Here is a 20841-nt window from a genome sequence, read left to right on the forward strand (position 1 = left end):
ATAACAGTAAACAAAATGTTGTTTCTGTAGTGTGACCTCTTTATTGAAATGTGTGCTATGGTTGAGACCTCCTCTTTTCATTTCTTACTCTTTTTTACAGGGCCCTTTCAATTTGTTTTTGGAGGCCAGCCTACAGTGTGCCTGATACTGCCCCAGCTTGTACTTTGCGCCTTTCCACAGAGGACCGAGTTGCAGTCAGGTGTCAACCGCTAAAGGGAGCGGGAGCGAGCGAGGAAAGGGCAGCTTGAGCAGTTAAGAAGTGCGTCACACATTTTAGCTCCTCCCCATATCCCACCATGCACTCATCTCATGAAGAACTTTGCACATGTTCACCACAGTTTCCGTCAAGTACCACAAACTAGAGAGAGTAGAGAGGCATGGTTATTTCTCTTTAGGTATATTGATAATGCGAAAAAATAACTAAATAAAGCAGATGTCACTGGGTGGGATAACAGGTCTCATATTGGGGAAAATGATCCATCCATTGTTGGCTAATGTTACAACTGCCATACAACAGTACTTTGCATATGTTCCCAATTATATATACATCAACTATACAAATAAACCCACATAAAGAACATACAGGTAGAAAAATATGTCAATGCTTTCGATGAAAATTCCCCTACTTTGTCTATAGGTTCGGTATAGGGGCTCATTTCATAGTGACGTAGGTGCAATTAGGTTTGTATCACGTCACAAATTCCTATCACAAATCCCATTGGAGGCACTTCAGTGCTTCCTGAATGCTGTGTCTGAAACAAATCTTACAGTTGACGGTGTTTGCCATATCACATGGGACTACCGCCTCTGTGCCCAGGCCTATTTCTATTCTCAGTGGTGCATTGGAAAAAGCCTTCAGAAAGCTGAAGCGATCCAGTAATGTGGCACTGACCATTTGCATTGTCTTCTATCTGATGCCATTTTACCTTGTGCAGTCTGAAAAGGCTTTTGCTATTTGACTAGCTGAAAAGAAAATCCCAAAACATTATGACAATAAAATGAAAACGAACATAGCATAGTTAAACATCGCACAGGGAGGACTCCACATGAAAAACCTCTGCAACACAAGGGCATAGATCTATGAATCCATGTGACAGCGTGGAGAAAATGAATCTAATCTGACAGCTTGGAGAAAATGAATCCAAAGTTCCCCTACCTCGGCGCATGTCTTTGGCAAAAACCAGGTTCACTTCGTGAGTATTTATTTTGACCACTGGCAGAGGCTAGGCGTCGTGGGTTGACTTCACCTTTCCCGCAGAATGTGTTTCGCAGGATATCAACCAGGGCCATAAGAGGATCAGACTTTGAAGTTATAACGCTGCATACACCACTATCCACTCTCACCTGGACACAGTTTTGGGGTCATGATCCCCACAATCTAGGCATGCTCGCTCTATTCCTGATCATCTTTAAAAGCAAGGCTGGAATCTTTTAATTTGAGTCCTGGAAACATATGGCTGTGGTCTTTCCATTTAAGAGTCGTAGATAAATGTGGCTGTGGGTTTTCAACGAGCACTTACTGAGGGTCTGCGATAGTGCCGGTCTGCCTGGTCTTGAGTAAGGGAGCGTATCCTGCACAATTCGTGTGTATGGTCAGGGGCAGCTTCAGATATACCTTGGACTTGTGCCACTATAGTAAAAGGATATATCAACCTCTCAGATGACTAAACGAGTATACCAATTATAGAGACCCCTTTTGAATAGGACCATACATATGGGGGGGCATTCTGTGGGTGGAATTGAAATAGCAGAACTTTGGTTTTATGGCTATTGAGGTGTACATTGCTTGCCTTCCTCCAATGCATACCTCAGCCCAAATACTGCACAATTGACTGGCCTTAATCCATTTATCTCAGAAGATGAAGACATACCGAGCTCTCATCAGTTGATTGTTGCCTTAAGCAGCTATTCAGCTGGAAAAGAGGGTGCTTAGTGGTGTTGAGCAGAAAAGGAGGGGTGGGGGCACAAAATACCTGCGGAACTCAGACGTAAACCATCACTCTCTACAATGTCAATAGCTAGACTCATGCGAAGTAAAATAAAAAATAACTCTCCTTCCATGTGAATACCGTTCTCTTGCATTTATTAACATCAACAGAACAATTCCACAGTTAGTAGACAATAGACTGAGATCTGATTGACTATCTTGTTACAAGACAAACAGGACAAGAACTAACAATACCGGTGTCATGCTGTGCTTAAAGGCGCCACTGTGGCTGCACAAACAGTGTCTTCACTTGGTCAGTAGTTGGTTCAACACCTCACCTTCCTTTCTAAACCTTTTTGTGGAGAACCCTTGGATGACCACCCCATCTCTGCTAATCCCAGAACTAGTGTGGGGCAGCCACACTAGGGCCACAGCTGATTGGATGGTGATTCTGTACTAACATTAACCATGCTTTCTAGTTTTCCCCAATGGCGGGATGTGGGGGTTTGCACCGGGGTGAGGGGAGAATACAGAAGTCCACCAGTTTCCACCCCTAACGCGGCATGTTCTCAATTATCTCTATGGCTGCCTGTGCATTTCTTCGGTCTCCACGCCTTCTTTTAGGGATGCCATTGGAAATCGAAATGCCTTACATAGGATACATTTCTAGATGGCAGAGGCAGCACCTGGTTAAGGAGGACATTAGAGTGTGCACTGGTTCTGAGCTGGGCGTGTGCCGGCTGGTGATGGGCGGTTATGGATGGAGCAAAGGGATACTGGAGCAGACAGAAACAATAATATTAACATAAGGGGCATAGTACCACAATGTATATTGGACCAATAAACATATTAATCTATATACAACCAGGATTAACATTTACAGTAGAGGTGGGTTGGGGCCAGTTTAAGAGGGGTAGAGTGAGGTAGGGGCTGCTTCCCCCACTCGCCCGCAAGTGGAGGTTGAGTGAGCTCTGATATATTTTAAAGTAGAGTGAGGCATGAGTAAAAATCCTAATTAAAGGAGTAGTCACTCTTTGGGCAGAGGGGGGATAACTACTCCTAGTAGCATTGAAAAATGGGCGAGGGGACCTCCTAAATGGGTTCCAAGAGACACTGTGAATTGATGGCAATGTGAGATCCACACATTAGTTGTTCACGCCTGACAATCTGTCCCAATAATCAATATTAATGACTATCCAGACAGATGATATTTTGTCATACATAATATTGCATGGACATGTGTGCCAAATCTCATGATGTTGTCAAAGTTTGCTGAGCGCCATAATCACAGTGTTTGGATGCAAGCTCTGTAATGGACCCAGTGAGACACCCTACTGTCCTGCTTCACCAAACAGCATGCAAGTGGCATGTGTGGATGTGCTTTGGTGTTGGTAGGGGGCAGGAGACTTTGCATTTCTAATAGACATTTCACAGCAACCATGAACACAACTAGCTATATACTGGATTCACCCACAGCACACAATGTTGGACCAATAATTACATGTGTTTAACCTGTTAGCATCACACATTTACCAGGGTATCTGGTCTTTGCATCGAATGCCATTGCATCTAATGCCATTTCATCAAAATGTTTCCATCTAAAAAATGTCCATTGAATGCATATTTTTGGGGGATAAAGGGTTAATTTTTGTTAAGGTGCATTTCAAAGGGTAAAAAAATAGGGGTTTGAGGTGGGGACCCCCAAAATAAGGAAAAAAAATGCATTTGATGGCCATTTTTTAGATGGAAACATTTCGATGGAATGGCATTAGATGTAATAGCATTCGATGCAAAGACCATAAACCATTTACTCGTACTAGTACACATTGGAAATCTGATAGCCAGTTACAGGACATGAAATACAGCTGATTTTGGTGATAATGAATTAGTTGCATTAGATATCGGTGGGTGCATTATTCAACTTCAGAGAGCCTTTTGATACATCGGTTTGCATGGTTGAGAGGGCAATATTCTCGCATTCTTCCTGTGGCATGGCACAGTTGCAGTGGCGTATGAGAAAAAGCAAATCCTTCTGAAAATTCTTGTTTAGAAAGCCATAGAAGATCGGGTTGATGCAGGTGGAAATCATGGCTACCAGGTGACAAAGTGTAAACATCAGATCATGGTGACAGCTCATCAGGGCCTCATGATGCCAATCAAAGACAAAATTGAAGATGGTTAACGGCAGCCAGCAGGCAGCAAAGGTGACCACGATGGAGACAAGCATCATGTTAATCCTCTTGCTATCATTCACCCGGCTCTCCCGCTCCTTCAGCCTGTCCCCCTTACCGTTCCTCCTCCTGAGGCACACAAATATCTTCAGGTAGCAGATGAAAATGAAGCACAGCGGCACACAGTACTGGAAAACCAGAAGGCAGGTGGTAAATACCCGTCGCTTGGCAACCGTAGGCCACACCTCCATGCAGGCCACCTTGCCTTTATACAAATCATTGTGCAAGGGAATGTTTTTGAATGGCTCATCTGTGATCTGGTGGAAGATGAAAAATGGAATGGAGATGATGACGGAAAAGAGCCATATGAAGACGATCCCCCAATAAGCATGCGTAACGCACGGCTTCCACCCGCGCGGGTTTACAATAAGCTGATATCTCTCAATGGCAATCAAGACAAGTGAGAATATGGATACAGAGACAGAGACACTTTGAGCAAAGGAGCTCATCTTACACATGGCTTCGCCAAAGATCCAGTAGTCCATCAAGGTGTAGGCAACCGTGAAAGGAATGCACATGAAGCAAATCAAGATGTCGGAGAGGGAGAGGTTGGCAATCAACACGTTGGTCACATTTTGAGCTTCCTTCTGCTTCTTTACAATAATTATCAAACAGAGGTTTCCAAAAAGGCCAACTAAAGTCACTATCGTGTAGGCGATAATCAGCAGGACGTAAACAGAAACGAAAGGCTGGCAGTCAAATTCCTGCAAGGGCGGACTACTGCTGCTCATAACGGTTACATTAAGCAGGGCCCCACTGTGAGCAGGCACTTGCTCAGTCATGTTATGGTCCAACGATTGAAACTACCCGCCAAAATCAGCCTGCAATGTTTGTGCTGATTCTTTCGTCAGAAGGTTCTTTGCCAGAGCCTTGTTGAGATGTGGTTGTTAAGACTCATTTTTCCTGCTTGTTCTTTTCGTAACTGTTTTCAGCGTTCACAATAATACATACAGCAGGATCCTGGAAAAGAACACAATGTTTTAGTAGAAATTATTATACACCTTGTAACAACCGATAATTTTAACTCTGTAGGAGATGCATTAAAGATGCGTAAGATTTCTATCGATGGATTTAATGACGACACAAAGGACCTCTTGTGCCCACGTCAACCGAGACTTTACTTTACTTGGCCCATTAATCCGCTATCTGCAAAACTCCACCTGTGCCCTGTCATTATCTACATTACCCTGGCACACAAAAGATACCTCTTTCATATCCTTCTAATTTGTCAACCTCATTACATTTGCCATGCTCTCTACACAGAGCCCTGCCGCTTCCACAAGCTTCCAGAGTGGTGCTAGAGAAACAGCCATTGTGAAATAACAAATAAGTGAATTACAATTGCAGCCTGCATGAGGAGTGCTGGATTGGTGAGGCAGACCGAGAAATGATAAAATGGAGTCTGTCAAAGGCATCCAAGTGCTCAATCAGAAGTAAGATGGGTGAATATGGTGCAATGAGAAAAACACCATGGTAAACGGCTTGCTCTCATTTTTAGGACCATATTTGATTTAGAAAATAGTTTAGCAATGTGACAATCATGACGTGTTGTGCATGAAAAGCACGCATGCAATGGCAGGGGTTGCCTGCAGTTGCATTCACAGTGCTGTTCCTGTGAAAAACCAACTATGCCCGAGATGCAATGTGCAGTTCTATGCAAGCCCAGGGGCTCATTCCAAATGTATAATTGCTGCAGCAATAGCCTTTCTCTGAGCCCACATAACGAGTGCGTGAACAAAGGTAAAATATCTCACAGGGCTTTTCCTAGTGCAAGGAAAGCGCAGCAACATTAATAATGGAGGGAATCAAATGGGGTGGACACCAGGAAATCTTCGTAGGGCTGGCAGCGCCACACAGCGTCTATTTAGATATGATCTACCTACATTTTCTACATATGGTCTGGCTGAGATGGGTGACTGCTTGAGCACTCCAGCATTTAATGTCGGGTCCCTCAGACACAGAAACCTATTGATCCGTCATAACAAGCCTATGCACCAATTCGATCATGAGGTGCAAGGTGAAAAAAGACCATTACGCAGAGCTATTAGGAAAGTGGTATTATCTATAGAGATCCCTGAGGCAAAAGCTAGCATGATTGGAAAGTAAAAAAGGACTTGTTAAAAAATGGCTAGCATGCCATCAATTCAGTAATGAAAAAAAGCAATGGCAGCAGATTCTAAGAGTGTTATGTAACAGGAACACCAGAGATATCTGGCAAATGCTGTCTAAGATAAAGGGAGATGGGCAAAAGAAGCTAGTCAACCCCATCCCTGCATGGAAATGGTCAATCTTTCTTTAAAAGCAATATAGCCAAACTACTCCATTAATGGGGATACTTAAGACAAATGCCCACTGGCCCCTGAGGGTAATTACGACTGAGATCCATAGGGTAATAATAACCCTAAGGGCTTGTGAACACCGGGACCCAATAAACTTTCAAACGCGGTTCTAAAGGAAAATCCAATAGAATGGGCAGGTATGCTCAAAATCCTCAAAAAGTACAGCTTGCATATCCTTAGCATCTAATACATTTGTACTTCATTAATAATGAAAAGAAACTAAAATAAAGAAAGTACCAAATCTGAGAGTCGCCAACTTCTGTTCTTATCCCCTGACAGTAGTTATCCATCAGGGCCATGTATCCCCCCTCACCTGAATAGCAGTGTCACACTGTCCGTTTCTGCAAGATATTCAACAGAGAAAAACAGAGCAAAAGCTTAGAAAAAGGCATACATGCTATGGCTGGTTTGTAAGATGTGAAATAAGGACATTGAAGTGAAGTAAGAGGAAGGATTTTTCAGAGCACATGAGATGGTTTTAAAATATAAAGTTGGTAATGGCAAGCTCGGGTCTCACCCCCTGTAAATGAACAGTGAGCCGGCGGAATAGAAGACAGCACCACACTGTACACCTGATAAATGCCAGCACCTATTGCAGTATTGTGGAAATGGTTGCAGGTGCAATCCGTACTGAGGTCTGTGCACTAAAGCACGTGTGTGCCCTTGGAAAGGGGCTGCAAGATTGGCCATCCTTGAAGGTATGGCAGGAGTGTCTTCCACAAGCCTTGGATTAGTCTGTAACTGGATAAAGGTTATTTGGGGGCTTATGAACCTCTATGAAAGACTGGAGAATGGGGATGCACCAGGTCCAGCTCCAGCAAGGGGGAGAAGAGGGCCAGGCCCCTCCCACAATGCCACCCCCTTGCCCCTCCTAGAAAGGAGGCCTTGCTAGTCGTGTTAACCACAAATGGAACCCAGTGGGCCAAGGGGGGTTGCAGGCAGGGGGATTAAGTAATTAGCATTAGATATTAGGTGTAAGTCAGAAGGATTGTATTGGATCACAGATAGGATGGAGACAGGATGTTAGGAGGGACACACATTCTATGGACGAATTTGGTCGTTTACCCTTCCATTGCCATGTTAATCTCTATGGTAGTCCCACCAACTACCTGCCCGCCCCTCCCTGCTGAAACATATCCCCTAGGGTACTCTTTGAGCTAGCTCTGTCACAAAGTAACACCAGACTGTGTGCTCTATAGAGCCTGATTGTGTTAAAGCTAAGCATTTGTTTGAGTGTTTAATGACTTAATTGTCTCTGTAAATGAGCTCCTGTTGTAATAATACAGTCTCTTAACAATGCATGTTTTCAGGCAGTAGATTTAAAAGCAATAGGTGTGAACTCACATCTGCTCCTTACAAGGGAGTCCTGTCTAACACAAACACAAATCCAACAGTGTTGGCTTCTGTATTGGTATTAGATGGACATTTGCCAGACAATTACATCATATGCGTAGCTACTCGCACCATTTTCCAGGTGCTCCCATCCTATGGCCAGGTGGTAGGTAGCGTGATGGCAGTACCTGGCAAATGCCTATCCCATGCGTATTCAAAAGACCAAACTGTTGGTGTTGCCAATGTGTGATGGTTTCAGTTTGTCTCCCTAAGTTAAAGTGTATATGCCCAGATGTGGGTGCCTTGCTTGTATATCTTACTGAGCTGTTCCAAAATGGCCCTACTGGAAAATTTCCAGGCTAGGATGGTGAGTATGGACCAGCTTCAGATCTTCTCATGCATACTTACCAGTTGGGTTCTGACCTAAACAGTATGTATCATTGTCTTGATGGAAGACTCGCCTTCCTGGCCAGAACATTTCATGAAATGAACTTCTAAATACAGACTTGATAAAGTCATACTGTTGGAGTAACTATTAACAGTTTGCATGCAAACACAATACATCATGTGTATTGTGGATCTTGTTTGGAAAGTGTAATGTAACTGCTGGGTGTTTAGGCAGTACCAGAAAATAAACGTATTTAATGTGGGATCCCACCAGTGACAGAGAGGGGGAGAGGAACTGGAGGAATGCCCCCCCAAACCACAATAATCATTTGCCTCATAGAAGATGGATCATGAATACCTGGAAAATAACACAAGAAAAGAGCATTTTGTATTATGTTGCTGGCCTAGTATAAACGGTGCACATCTTTTAAAACTAAAAAAGGGTATTGGAATATTTCCTGCAGAGTGCAATCAGAGGTGGATTTAACAGTAGAAAAGCAGGTAGGGACTGGCCCTGGTAACAGCGGTGTTAGGGGTAATCTATGACTAAACAACTACAAAATGTTCTCCACTGTGTGTGATTACTTAAGAGAAGAGTGCACACCTAGACCCACAAGTGTACACTCACATAGGGATGATGCATAAGCTCAGTGATCTGAATGTAACAATGAATTAACAGACTTTAGTCCTCTAAACAGCTCCACATAATCTTAGAGGATTGATGAATCTAGCTTGATGAATCAGATCATCAATTTTACTGTCAACAATGTTGTCAATAATTCAGAGTTACTTCATGGAAAGCTGTTTTCAACAGTGAATGCCTATTTAATTTTGTACGGTTTGGATGTTCCTCTATGTTGTTAAATATGACTTCCTTGGCTTTTGTTGCACAATTGTTTCGAAAATGTTCTTTATGATTTGCATAACGTTTAAATTTAAGTACTGGTCTTGAGTTAACTGGAATACACCACTTGCTAGTACAGCCCTGCTTAATTTAAGGTTTTTTGCTTTTTGTCTTTTTTCTTCGTCGAGCATTTTCAGTCCTTTTTTCATATTGAATGTTTTTAAAAAACATACTTTGCCCATCTTTCAAATAAAACACTGTTTCTTTTACCTGTTTTGGTGCTACCCAGCGTGATATCCATGTTGGTACACACAACCACTATAAACAATTTCTCTTCTCTTAAGAAATCAAACACAGTGGGGAACATTGTGTAGTTGTATAGGATTTAATAGTAGGACAAGGGGCACATGCCCATGGGACCCCCTGCTCTGCCTTTCTCCGCTCAGAGTCAGCCAGGGCTGCACAGGCCCTTCCAGGGAGGCCTTATCCTTTTAACATGTCTCAGAAGCAGATAATTTAAAAAAGGATGTGATTAGTCATGGGAAAAGGTAACTGGCTCTTTTTTCTTTAAATTATATAAGGTTTTAATAAGCTATGTAAGTGAGATTGTTGAGTGATTTAAAATGATAATAATAATAATAATTTGGTATTTATATAGCGCTACAAACCCTCAGGTATCTGAGCGCTGCTTATTTTTACCCACGGTGTGTGGTGCTCATTTATCAACCTCGGAAGGATGGAAGGCTGAGTTTGGCCCTGCTGGGATTTAAACCTGCATTAGCAGGCTCTGCAAGGATGTCAAAACGAGCGCTCTGCTCGCTGTGCCACTTGACCGGCTGATGGGGGTACAGAACAAGCTGTGTGAAACAACTACTTTTGCTATGAATTTAATTTCACGTTGTGTCTGTATTTCATTAATCTGCATTCTGGAGCTTGTAGGCTTCCATTCAGGATGGAGATTATAAAGCTACAATCATAAAATCGTTTTAGCACTGTTTTCTCCACTTCGCAGGACTTGAAAAATGACAGCCTATGATTGTAGCTTTATTGGTAAAAGCAGGCTGATTCCAAATTATTAATTGTGGGAGAGATTTACACTTTTGCAAACATGTAGTATAGAAGTGACGAGAAAAGACGATTCTGCCTATGTTTTGCTATTTACTTTTCCAGTACTTGCCGGAAACAATTAAAATTGCCGGCAGGGGCTATTTTGCAAAACAGTGCAAACAGGAGTGGTCACCTCCATGAAATGTAGGATTCAAAACTAAGTATCCCATTACTCTTTTCATCAACCCATTTTACAATGGTGTTATACATTGTCAGGTTGGTTTATCATGTAACTAATGCAATTTTAAAGTAATTTGTATACAATTTAGTATTGCTTATGTTTTTAAAACCAAATTTCAATACATATTTGTACCAACATGAGCTGGGAGGATGTGTGGTCAAGTACCTACATTTCAACTTAAATAAAGTGTATAATGCTGGTCAAATCATTTAATCTCGCTGTGTGTTTCCGGCCAAAATGCCCCTAGAGTGATTTAGTTTACAGTATGAAATATTCCAAAAAAGGCCCATTCATGGTTTAATAGATGGGCAACACAGGGGTCAGGGCTCACCAAGGAGAAACACACACACATCTTTCTTTGGAAAATATAAGGCCATATTTATTGAACCAAATTGTGACAATCAATAGCAAATCAACTTAAAGTTGTCAAACAAGAAGTCATCATGGACTATTGCATGATATAAACCATATGTAAACAGCATGTACCAGACAATGACGTTTAGGGGGTAGCAGGGGAGCAGCAGCCCCTCCTCACTGCCACACCCAACTGGGAGCGATACCAGGAGTCCAGAAACCCCTCAATCTGCACTGTCTACCTCCTGATTCCACTCTGTCATGCATGCTAGCACTCCCACAGACCATCAACTCAATTAAAATGTGCTGCAAAATTGCAACAAAAACTAAGATTTTGTGCTTCAAAATTTATTTGGAAGAAACGAAATGTCCTATTCCTTGCTTCATTATTTATCGAGGAGTAGGAGAGGTCTGTCTTTTTATAACAAAATGGCTCGACCACAAGCACCTCCTCCGTGGCCTGCTAGGAGTAGCCACTGTATTCAGGGAGATATTGTTGAGCACACACCATTTGAGTAGAAATCAGGACTGGGGGCCTCATTGCTCAGCCCCTGCAGAGGAGCAGGTGGCATCATCATCGATTTTCCAAACCCAGGCCAAGAAGACATGGTGCGAGTAGTGGGGTAGCTGGGAATGGTGGTTAGGGGAGCTGATGGAAGGTGAATGGGGTGAAAAGTGAAGGAGGAGTGAATAGGATAGAAAGGGCATAGCAAATGGAAAGAGAAGATAGTGTGAAGAGCCAGGAATGAGATGCAGACACATTGGATTCATGGTTTTCGTCAAAGACTTTTATTAACATGAAATGGGGTGGGAAATGCCTCTCCGTTCCTATTGTAAGAGGTGTTTCCCTGTCTAAAATCAAAACTAAGGGTCTGTCAAAGGTCAGGATGTCTAAATCAAATTGCCCGACACCCAGTGTCCAAAGTTCTATTCTGGCTCTCACATCTAAGAAAAATAACTCTAAGGTGAAAAGGAAAAATGTATTTGCCTTCAGTAGAGCACAAATGTTCCAAAAGAAAATGCGTAACTCCAATACAAAATTGATCCACACAAATAGAGTTCCTTGTTCCAGAGTGTGATTCCCTTCCCCTGGATTTCTCTTCACTCTTCCTTGTGTTTCAAGAATGTCAATTCTTTAAGACTATCAATCACACAAAGCAACTTGGCTGCTAATCCGTATTTTACTTGGATACCTGGTGTTCTCTTCTGACAGGTTTCCACTTCATTTTATTGTGTTTTCACAGCCTTCTAGCAGACTGTTTTAGGTACTGTATAGTACACACTGTTCAACTTGACTATACCTGGTATAATCTACTGCCAGGGCTTCTCATCTCTGCATTCTTTCTTATCAGGGAGTTTTCCTCTTCTGATTTAAACCAGCCTGGTATACTTTCTTACAAGGGCTTTTCTCCTCTGTTTATGGTCTTGCAGCTTTTAAATTGCCTCGTATCCTTTCTGTAAGGACTTTTGTCAGGTGTATGTTCTTGTAGCTTACATCTGTCTGGTACTGTCACGCGCCTGCATCCTGGCGCTTGTGGAAACCCTGGAGGTTCGGGTGCCATTGAACATACACACTACGTTCTGTTTCTAAGTGCCTCAACGGTCTAGTCTTCGCCTGTCATGGCTGCCGCCTACTGGCTCTTATGCAATTCGCAGCCAGAGCCCGGTGCATTACAACCCTACATAGTGCTTCTACTCTTTTGGGTACCAACGCTGTTTTCCGTGCTTTCTCAGAACCCTGCCACTGCTTCGTCTTTTCTTCCTTTCCCCGAGTCTCCACTTGTTTCTCTCCCCCGCGGCTTGCTGTGCTCTCTCCCTTCGAGGGGCCCACTCCTACTCACCCTGTTTCTTTTCTCTCAGCTGTCCTGCTGTGCCCGTCATCCCTCGGCTCTCTATCCTCAGTCATGGGCCACCAGCGCTCCGTCTCTTTCTCTCTTTCATGGCCTGTCCGCTTCCTGCCTTTTCTTTTCCTTTCCTTCAACGGCTTTGCCATTTGCTATCCTCGACCATTCCTTGAGGCTGAGCTTTCACACAGGAACGCCCGCTTGCGAGCCTTCCGTACGGCGATGTAATTCCTACTTGTGCTCGACCTGGGTTCCCTCTCCGTGGCTCTCTTCTCCCAGGCTGCTTCATCTCCTTGCCAGGCTGTTTCACTATGCCCATTCCATACTCCCTTCCACCACTTACCTCGGATTGGACTGTTACTTGCTATTGGGTTTCCATAACTAACACTAAGCCCGCCGAGGAGTCAAGGGCGCCGAATCATTGCTGTTTCCTGCTGAAATTGCCTGCATCTCTTGTAAACTGAAGCCTACCTTTGCCTACACTGAACACTGTTTTACCCCGCTTGAACTCACGTGAGACTGTTGTTGGAGCCACAGCAGTTCGAAGCGACCGCGGGCATCAGCTGATTTGACTCGGTAAGCGAGTCGCAAGTCACGTGATACCTACGAGCCATGCCCCCAGGAAGTCAGCACAAAACCACTGCCCAGCTACCCTTGCGGCGTTAAGCCCGCAGAGGAGTCAAGGGCACGGAATCATTGCTGTTTCCTGCTGTTTACGGCCGGAACGGCTGTAAAGAGCGCAGAAACTATAAGACCATCATCTACCGTTGCTGGCCGCGAATGAGGTCTGCACTAGAGGAGGTGCACTACGCCCTAGAACATGCGCACAATAAGTGATTCAAAGGACCCTGAGGCAAGTTTGCAAAGAAATACGTGTTTACAGGTAAGACAGCGCCTGGCCTCCCACCCTGCCACCCAATCCACGTCTCCCACCACATCCCGAATCAGACATAAAATACTCTCTTCTCTAATCCAATCTCACCTAATTTTCACAAGCATGGCCCTCGAGGAGGAGCCGGCAAAGACCCCTATGATGGGTGACCTGGACAAAAATGACGATATCAGGAGGCCTGGGGCCGATTTAGCCCTGGCAAAGACAAGTGCCTTACTAAATGGAAAGGAGGGACTAAACGAGCTTGAGGAACACGAGCGAGAGGGGGACAGAATTACAACCCCTTTAAAGATCACCAATGTAGAAATACCAATTATACCATTAGAAAATCCAAAGCAAATCGGATTGTACCAGAACAAGGAGAAGGAATGGGAGGGGCACGGGGGACAAAAGACTCCGATACCAGGAGAGGAGATTTCCCAGATGAAAGGCCCCAGCGTAACCCCGACCAAATACAAGGAGACCAGAGGCAACAGCATCAAGAACCCAAATTGGACGAAGACTGTCAAATAGTAGAAATCACTCAAGACTCACCAAACCACATAAGTGAGCTGGACTGGCAGGATGAAATTTGGGATGACTTGAATAATCAAGAAAATATACCATCCCTAAAACCACAAACCAAGATGATGGCCACCACATTGACTAAGGACCAAATAGAACTGAAAGAAGCGGAAAAAAGGCAAAAATTAGTCATCTAATACAACCAGTAAATGAAGGGAAGCTACCCTTGCACCAAGACAGAAGGATTCCTCTGTTTCAGGTAGATGAACTATCTAGCCCAAAGACCCCAGTACAGAAAAACTCAACCCTGGCTACTAAGCTGATCCAAGACATTGCTAATCTCACAGGAAAAATAGTAAGTGAGAAAAAAAAAGGAATCTATCCTTCATAATGGGAAAAACGCAGCACTGGAAGAAGACGACCCATCAAACCATCCTGCTTCAATTGGAATCTCACAATCTGAAGCAAGGAAATCCACACAAAGGCCAGTGACAGGCGAATTATCTAACACGCCTCATTCTGGACTGGACCAAGGGGACCAATTTAGAATAATCAATATTGAGGCCCTGAGGAAAATTAGCGATATGTGCGATAAAAGTCGACAAGAGGACTTTATCCATATCCAGATCATTGTTATGGCAGCCCTGAATAGAACAATGGCACCATTCTTGAAACTTTACGAGACCATCAATGATTCAGTAAATTGGCCTATGCATTAAACCTGAATACACAAGAACAGGTTTTTGCGAATTGGCAGGATTTGAAAAATGACTAGACGCAAGGCTTGAAAAAGAATCGGAGACTTTATGCCAATGGCAAAGCCGCCTGTGCGATCTGGCATGTAAAGATACAAATGATAAACATCTACTAATGGAAGCTATTCTAGAGGACAACAAGTAGATAAGAAAATCCTGTGAAATAAGAGCTACCGTTAGTGGAACAAATAAAGAGCTACAAAAAACGAGTCCGGTCCCTACTGTCCCGAGAAAAAAATTAACATTGGGAGTAGAACGTAAAGTCCCTACACAAAGCATGGAAGGCCTCCTAAATCAGGGTAAATGCAAAGTAAACACAAAGAAGACAAAAGGGGTAGGGGAAAAAATCTAGGCAATAATGAAGTCCCCCTAAAATACGCAATGTTTCAAGAAGGAAATCATCAAGAGAAGACGCAAAAAGTGGATCTGGGAAATAGTCTCCCAAAGTCATCCTCATCACTTCCACCAAAGAAATTAAAAAAACAAGCAGTTAAATGTAAATCAAATGGCTCACAAGCATTTCTAAGAAACATGCGAACCCCACCACGAGATGAATTGCAACCGCCTCTAAAGAAAGTAGGAAGAGAATTGACTCTAAGTAAAGTCCCTAATAAAAGCCCACAGAGGAAAAAGATCAATACAAGGGAAGATGACACTGATGAAGTGTCAGTAGTAGACTTAGATAGATCAGAGTGCCTGAGTGATCTCATTGAAGTAATTAAAAATAACCATGAAGATGAAACATGGGAGAATATCAGTTTAACAGACTGGCAAGTCATCAACACATTTTCAAACTTGGATGGAAAAAAAGAAAAGAAAGATGACGAGAAGAAATCAGCACAAATGAATGAAAATAGAAGAAAAGAACTATTAAAAAATATACAATACAAAAGGCCATCAGAAAGAGATGAAAGGAGGGATGAATGTGCACTGGACAGAGAAGAGCATAGAAGGAAAGTCTCAAAAACCCAGGGAATATACTGGAAAGACAAGGAGGATCGATTGTACAGAAAGAACTCCGAGCAACCAGATGGAGAAGATAAAGAGAGAGAGAGAAAATATAAGAAAAGAATAAATGGAAAAGAAAACATACCAAGGTTTGCACCAAGAAAAAATAGAAATAATCAAAATAACGATTTGGAAAGATCGGGGGAAAGTTGACCCAAGGGGAACTATCCCAAATACAAATTTCCTTAAATTGAAATTGGAAAGGATGAACAAACGTCATGAGAAAATTCTCCTGAATAGAAAAAATTTAACTATGCTGTTAAATCAGTTTCTTCGAGATGACAAGCTGCGGGCAGATGATATAGCGATTACTGAATTCATAGATGAAAGCAGGATGGATGGATTGTTATACAGCTCGGGTCAGAGAGGGCAAGAGACATGGTGTTGGGACCTTCCTGTTCGGTGAGCGTCTTCTTTTCCTCGAGTGGTCCTTGCATGATCAGGGCCTCTTTGACTTGCTGTAGAAATGTCACTACCTGGCTGACAAACTTGTTTCTCGGGAATAACCTTTCTAGAAGGGGAAGATGTGAACCAGGAAACACTCCCTTACATGACAAAGCATCCGCCATAGTATTCTGGCTTCCCGGTATGTATGTGATACGGAAATCGTACTGTGCAAGGAAATGAGCCCAACGGGCCTGTCGTGAATTGATACAGTCCATAGTTTGGAGCACTTGGAGATTCTTGTGATCTGTTCTGATGGTGAAGGGGTAAGTGCTCCCTTGAAACAAATGCCTCCATTCCTCACAAGCTAATTCCATAGGTAGGAGCTCTCTTTCAATTACGGAATAGTTCAGTTGACTGTCTCGGAGTGTGCGTGATAGATATGCAATAGGGTGTTCCTCTTGATCTTGTTCTTGCAGCAGTACAGCGCCCACGGCTGAGACATTGGTTTTAGTATGAAGGGTTTTCCTTGGTCCGGGTGGTGCAGTATGGGAGCGCTGCAAAACAAAGCTTTGAGATGTTATAAGCTTTCTTCTGCTGGAGAATCCCATGCCAAAGGAGTGTAGGTCTTCTTGAGTAGCAGGGTTATGGGCAATATGACTTCTGAAAACTGGATAATAAAGCGCCTAGAGAAATTCGCCACCCCCAGGAACCTCTGGACTTCTTTCACAGAATTGGGAGAGGGCCAGTTTAGGATAGCCTCTGTCGTCTTTCCGTCCATCTGTATTCCCTGCGATGATAAAATGAATCCTAAGTAAGGTACAGAACTGGCCCCAATGATGCATTTTTCTCTTTTGGCGAGGAGACGATGTAGCTTGAGACGATTAAGGACTTCTGTCAGGTGGGATTTATGTTCTTGTATATCTCGAGAGAACACCAGTATATCGTCGAGGTACGCAATTACTGACACAAACATGAGGTCTAAGAAAACACGGTCCATAAATCTTTGGAACATGGCCGGGCTGTTAACCAACCCGAACGGCATCACGTGGTACTCATACAGCCCAAAAGGTGTTCTAAACGCCGTCTTCCACTTGTCGCCAGAGCGGATCCTTAGCAAATGGTAGGCATTGCAGAGATCCAATTTTGTGAATATTTTAGCTCCCTGCACCGCCTCCAGGATGTCTGTGATAAGCGGTATAGGGTAGCAATCCTGGATAGTCACTTTATTTAACCCACGGTAGTCAAAGCAAGGCCAGAGATCAAGGGAGTCCCTCTTTGGAATGAAAAACAGTGGTGCCCCTGCAGGGGACTTGGATGGTCTAATAAGGCCATTCTGTAAGTTGTCTTCCAGGTAGGATCAGAGAGCCTTCTTTTCTACCTGGGATAACACAAACATCCTATCAAATGGAACCAAAGTGTGGGGATTAGATCTATAGAACAGTCTTCTGGGCGATGAGGTGGTAGTTCTAGCGGGGGTCGTTTCTGCGAAGACTGCTTCGAAGTCTGTGAGATCGAATGGAATGGAGTGTACCCCAAAGGTATTGTCCGGAGGAACGAAATGAGCCTTTGCCTCCAGATAGGACGTGTTGTGAAGACAGCTGTTCCAACAGAACAAAGATTCGAAGCTCAAACTGTTTGTAGACCAGTCGATGCAGGGATTGTGTTTCCACAACCAAATGATTCCCAGGATTAACGAAAAGTGTGCAGCACGTATTATGTTGAACCAGATTTCTTTGGAGTGCTGTTGAATAGACAAAAGTAAGAGTTCAGTTGTCTGGGTGATTGTTCCGGAACTAAGAGGGCTACCATCAACCCCTTTGACCTTCTGAACTTCTTTGCGGTTAATTCTATGCAGACCCACCTTTCTCTCCATTTTAAGTGGCAATCCACACTGGAAGGGCACACCCTAAAATTTTACACCAGTCCAAAATCAGAAGTTACCTTGAGTCCTGTGAAACCAGACAAGGAAGAATCTACTCAAAGTCTGACAGACATTCAGAAAAAGGGAGAACAGTTGTTTTTCCCCATTCAGTTAAATGAGGGGGAGGAACCGGTGCTCGCCAGAGAATGCCTGAATAATGGAAGGAGCTTCATTAGCAGAGAATTATTCAGGAAACTCCCAAAAGATCAGACCATTCCCACATTTAAATTGATTGACAAATGGGAAGTAGGTCTGGAAACATTTCCTGCCTAGCAGGTGTATGCTAAAGATTTCCATTGGCAACAAAAGCATAGACCATAATTGCTGGGTCGTGAGAGATGTCCCTTCTGCCTTTTATCTGGGAAGTGACATTCTGAACCGATTCGCAATCAATTTGGATCTAATTGATAATAAAGCCTGGTCCCAACTGGGGAGTAACCCCATGGGCTTTCACAACATTGAAAAAGCATTCCGGTCAGCTCTATTGCTGCCTTATGTGTTTGAAGTTCAAGTGCAAGAAGAGGTTACATCCCAGGACAGGTGTGACAATTTACTCTTCCCCTCAAAATTAAGCGAGGACATAACCTCAAACTTCAGGACGCATATATAAATCTAAATTCCCATCTCCAACAACAAGGTTTATATTTAAATCCAACACCTCTAGTAGACCTAGAACACAACACAATTTGAATATTGGTGTATAACAGCGACCCTTGAAGTATCACTTTGGGTGCAGTCACCTTTATTGGAATGACGGTTGACGCCCAACATTATTCTATTGACTTAAGTAATGAAATCATGGGACTAATCGCAAACAACAAACTGTTTTGACATCAGATACGGTATTCCTCCAAAAAATATTTTTACTATGCATGGGGGGAATTTCCTGGTGTACTTTTCCTGCCCCTACAGTGTGGAACAAGTGACCTGTCGCATTATGAGGGAAGCGGTATTGTTCAGAGTCAAGGACCATTACCTCGAATCCCCTGTCCAGGTCAACACCATCAGAAGAGATCTCTCCACCCAACTGGAGGATACCGCTGAAATTGCCAGGCCTCTGGCCTTTCCAGATGTCAGGCAGATGCTAGAGGAAAGGCTCAATCTGGCTGAAGCCTGTAAGACTGAGGAGCAAAGACAAAAGCTAAAACAGGTCTTCCTTGAATTACAAGATATCTTTTCAGTGGACTCATATGACTGTGGACGCACATCTATTCATTCAACTACCATTCCCACGGACCCCGAGATGGCTCCCATATTTGTGAAACAATACTGGTTACCTCTCGCATCCATGGAGTCACTCACAGAGACTATTAAGAATTTAGAATCCTGTGGGATAATTTGTCTGATCCAGAGTACCTTCAATAACCCAGTACTGGGGATCCTCAAACCAAACTGCCAATGGAGACTATGTGCAGACCTGAGGGAGTTGAACAAACAGGTCCACATGTCAAGATGTTGACGCCGCCGACGGTCGGGTGGTCTGCAGAGGGTCGGGGCAACTCGAGTGCAGGACTGCAGTCACGGATGTCAGGCAGGCTGGGCTGGCTCCATGTGGCAGGCGGCAGCTCTATCTCCTGGGTCGGTCCGTGCAGATGAATTCAATGGAGACGTCGAGTCACTCGTGTCAGGAGCCTGATTTAGCTTTCCTGCTAAATCAGGCTCCTGACACGAGTGACTCTGTGGAGGAAAATTTCAATGACTGCGAGAAGGCACTCCTGGCAATGATGTGGGAGCTGAAAAACTACCGGAGGTGCACATCATTGTCGAGACTCCTCACCTACACTTGCAGTATCTACGAAGTGACAGAATCTGGGTGGGAACATTAGTAATTCCAGAATTACTTCCTAGATTCTGTACATTCAAGGCTTTCCTGTGGAGGTCAGATATGACCAAAACAGGAGGAGTCCCCTAGCGCAAGGGTTGGTGGACTTGCATGACTGTGCTCAAGAAAACTGTCTCGAGGATGAAAGTCTAATGACCAACAACAACCTGGAGGCGTACTTAACTTCCCCACACAAGGTCAATGAAGAAGACATGTGTCAGGGGAGATACCCACAGTTTATGTGGATGGGTGCTCCTACCATGCTGATAGCAACGGGGCAAAAGAACTGGTGGCTGGCATTGGGAATGCCTGGGTGAATGATACCCTGCAACCCTGCGCTGGTTATAAAAGGTTCAGAAACTGCATCTTAATAGTGCTGGTGTCACTTTGTATTCTGTTTTTTGACTGTAAATTTGCACACGTCCAAGGCAGCACTGCGAGCCACCTGCTCTTGCTGCTCTTGTTGCTCCGAGGGACGGAAGGCGGAGCTCCTGATCGCATGACCACTTCAGGTGACGTCGCAAGGAGGCTCTTAACCAGCACAGCCACCCTTGCAGCGTTAAGCCCTGGAGCTGTAAGGGCTGGAGCCGCTGTTTTGCTGTTTGGCTGTGACCTGTGCCCCTGACCCTGGGAACATATTTGACTTGCTCTGCCCTGCTGATGGCTGACTACCACCCAGAAGTGAACGTGTGAGTAGCATAAAGCTGTACAAACTCAGCTAATTAATATCTTGGCCATCTTTACTATTTTAACAGCTTAAGTCATTGTCGGGCATTCCTTACCGTGTGACTTATACAGTATTTACTGGATAATTGGCTGCTCTCTAGGAATTTTGGTGTCTATACGTGTTTAAATATTAACACTTATTTAATATCTAGAAGCAGCATTTTAGATATACATCTGGATGTCTTGATGTTCTTGTTGCAAATGTACATCCCTATTTTATGACTTAACTCAGCTCTTACCCCTACTCAGGGCTTTTTATTGAAATAATTTGTTTCTATTT

General features: G+C 43.7%; 1 protein-coding gene across 1 annotated transcript; it reads right to left on the reverse strand.

Annotated features, from left to right (window-relative positions):
- Positions 1 to 3373: 3373 nt before the first annotated feature.
- On the reverse strand, positions 3374 to 4940 carry LOC138580044 (neuropeptide Y receptor type 6-like). The gene has a single exon (XM_069650275.1). The coding sequence runs from the start codon at positions 4938 to 4940 to the stop codon at positions 3822 to 3824; it is 1119 nt and encodes a 372-aa protein (XP_069506376.1). The 3' UTR covers positions 3374 to 3821.
- Between the last annotated feature and the right edge of the window lie 15901 nt (positions 4941 to 20841).

The sequence above is a fragment of the Ambystoma mexicanum genome, chromosome 3p, assembly GCF_040938575.1.
Source record: "Ambystoma mexicanum isolate Mex_15411 chromosome 3p, UKY_AmexF1_1, whole genome shotgun sequence".
Lineage (NCBI taxonomy): Eukaryota > Metazoa > Chordata > Amphibia > Caudata > Ambystomatidae > Ambystoma > Ambystoma mexicanum.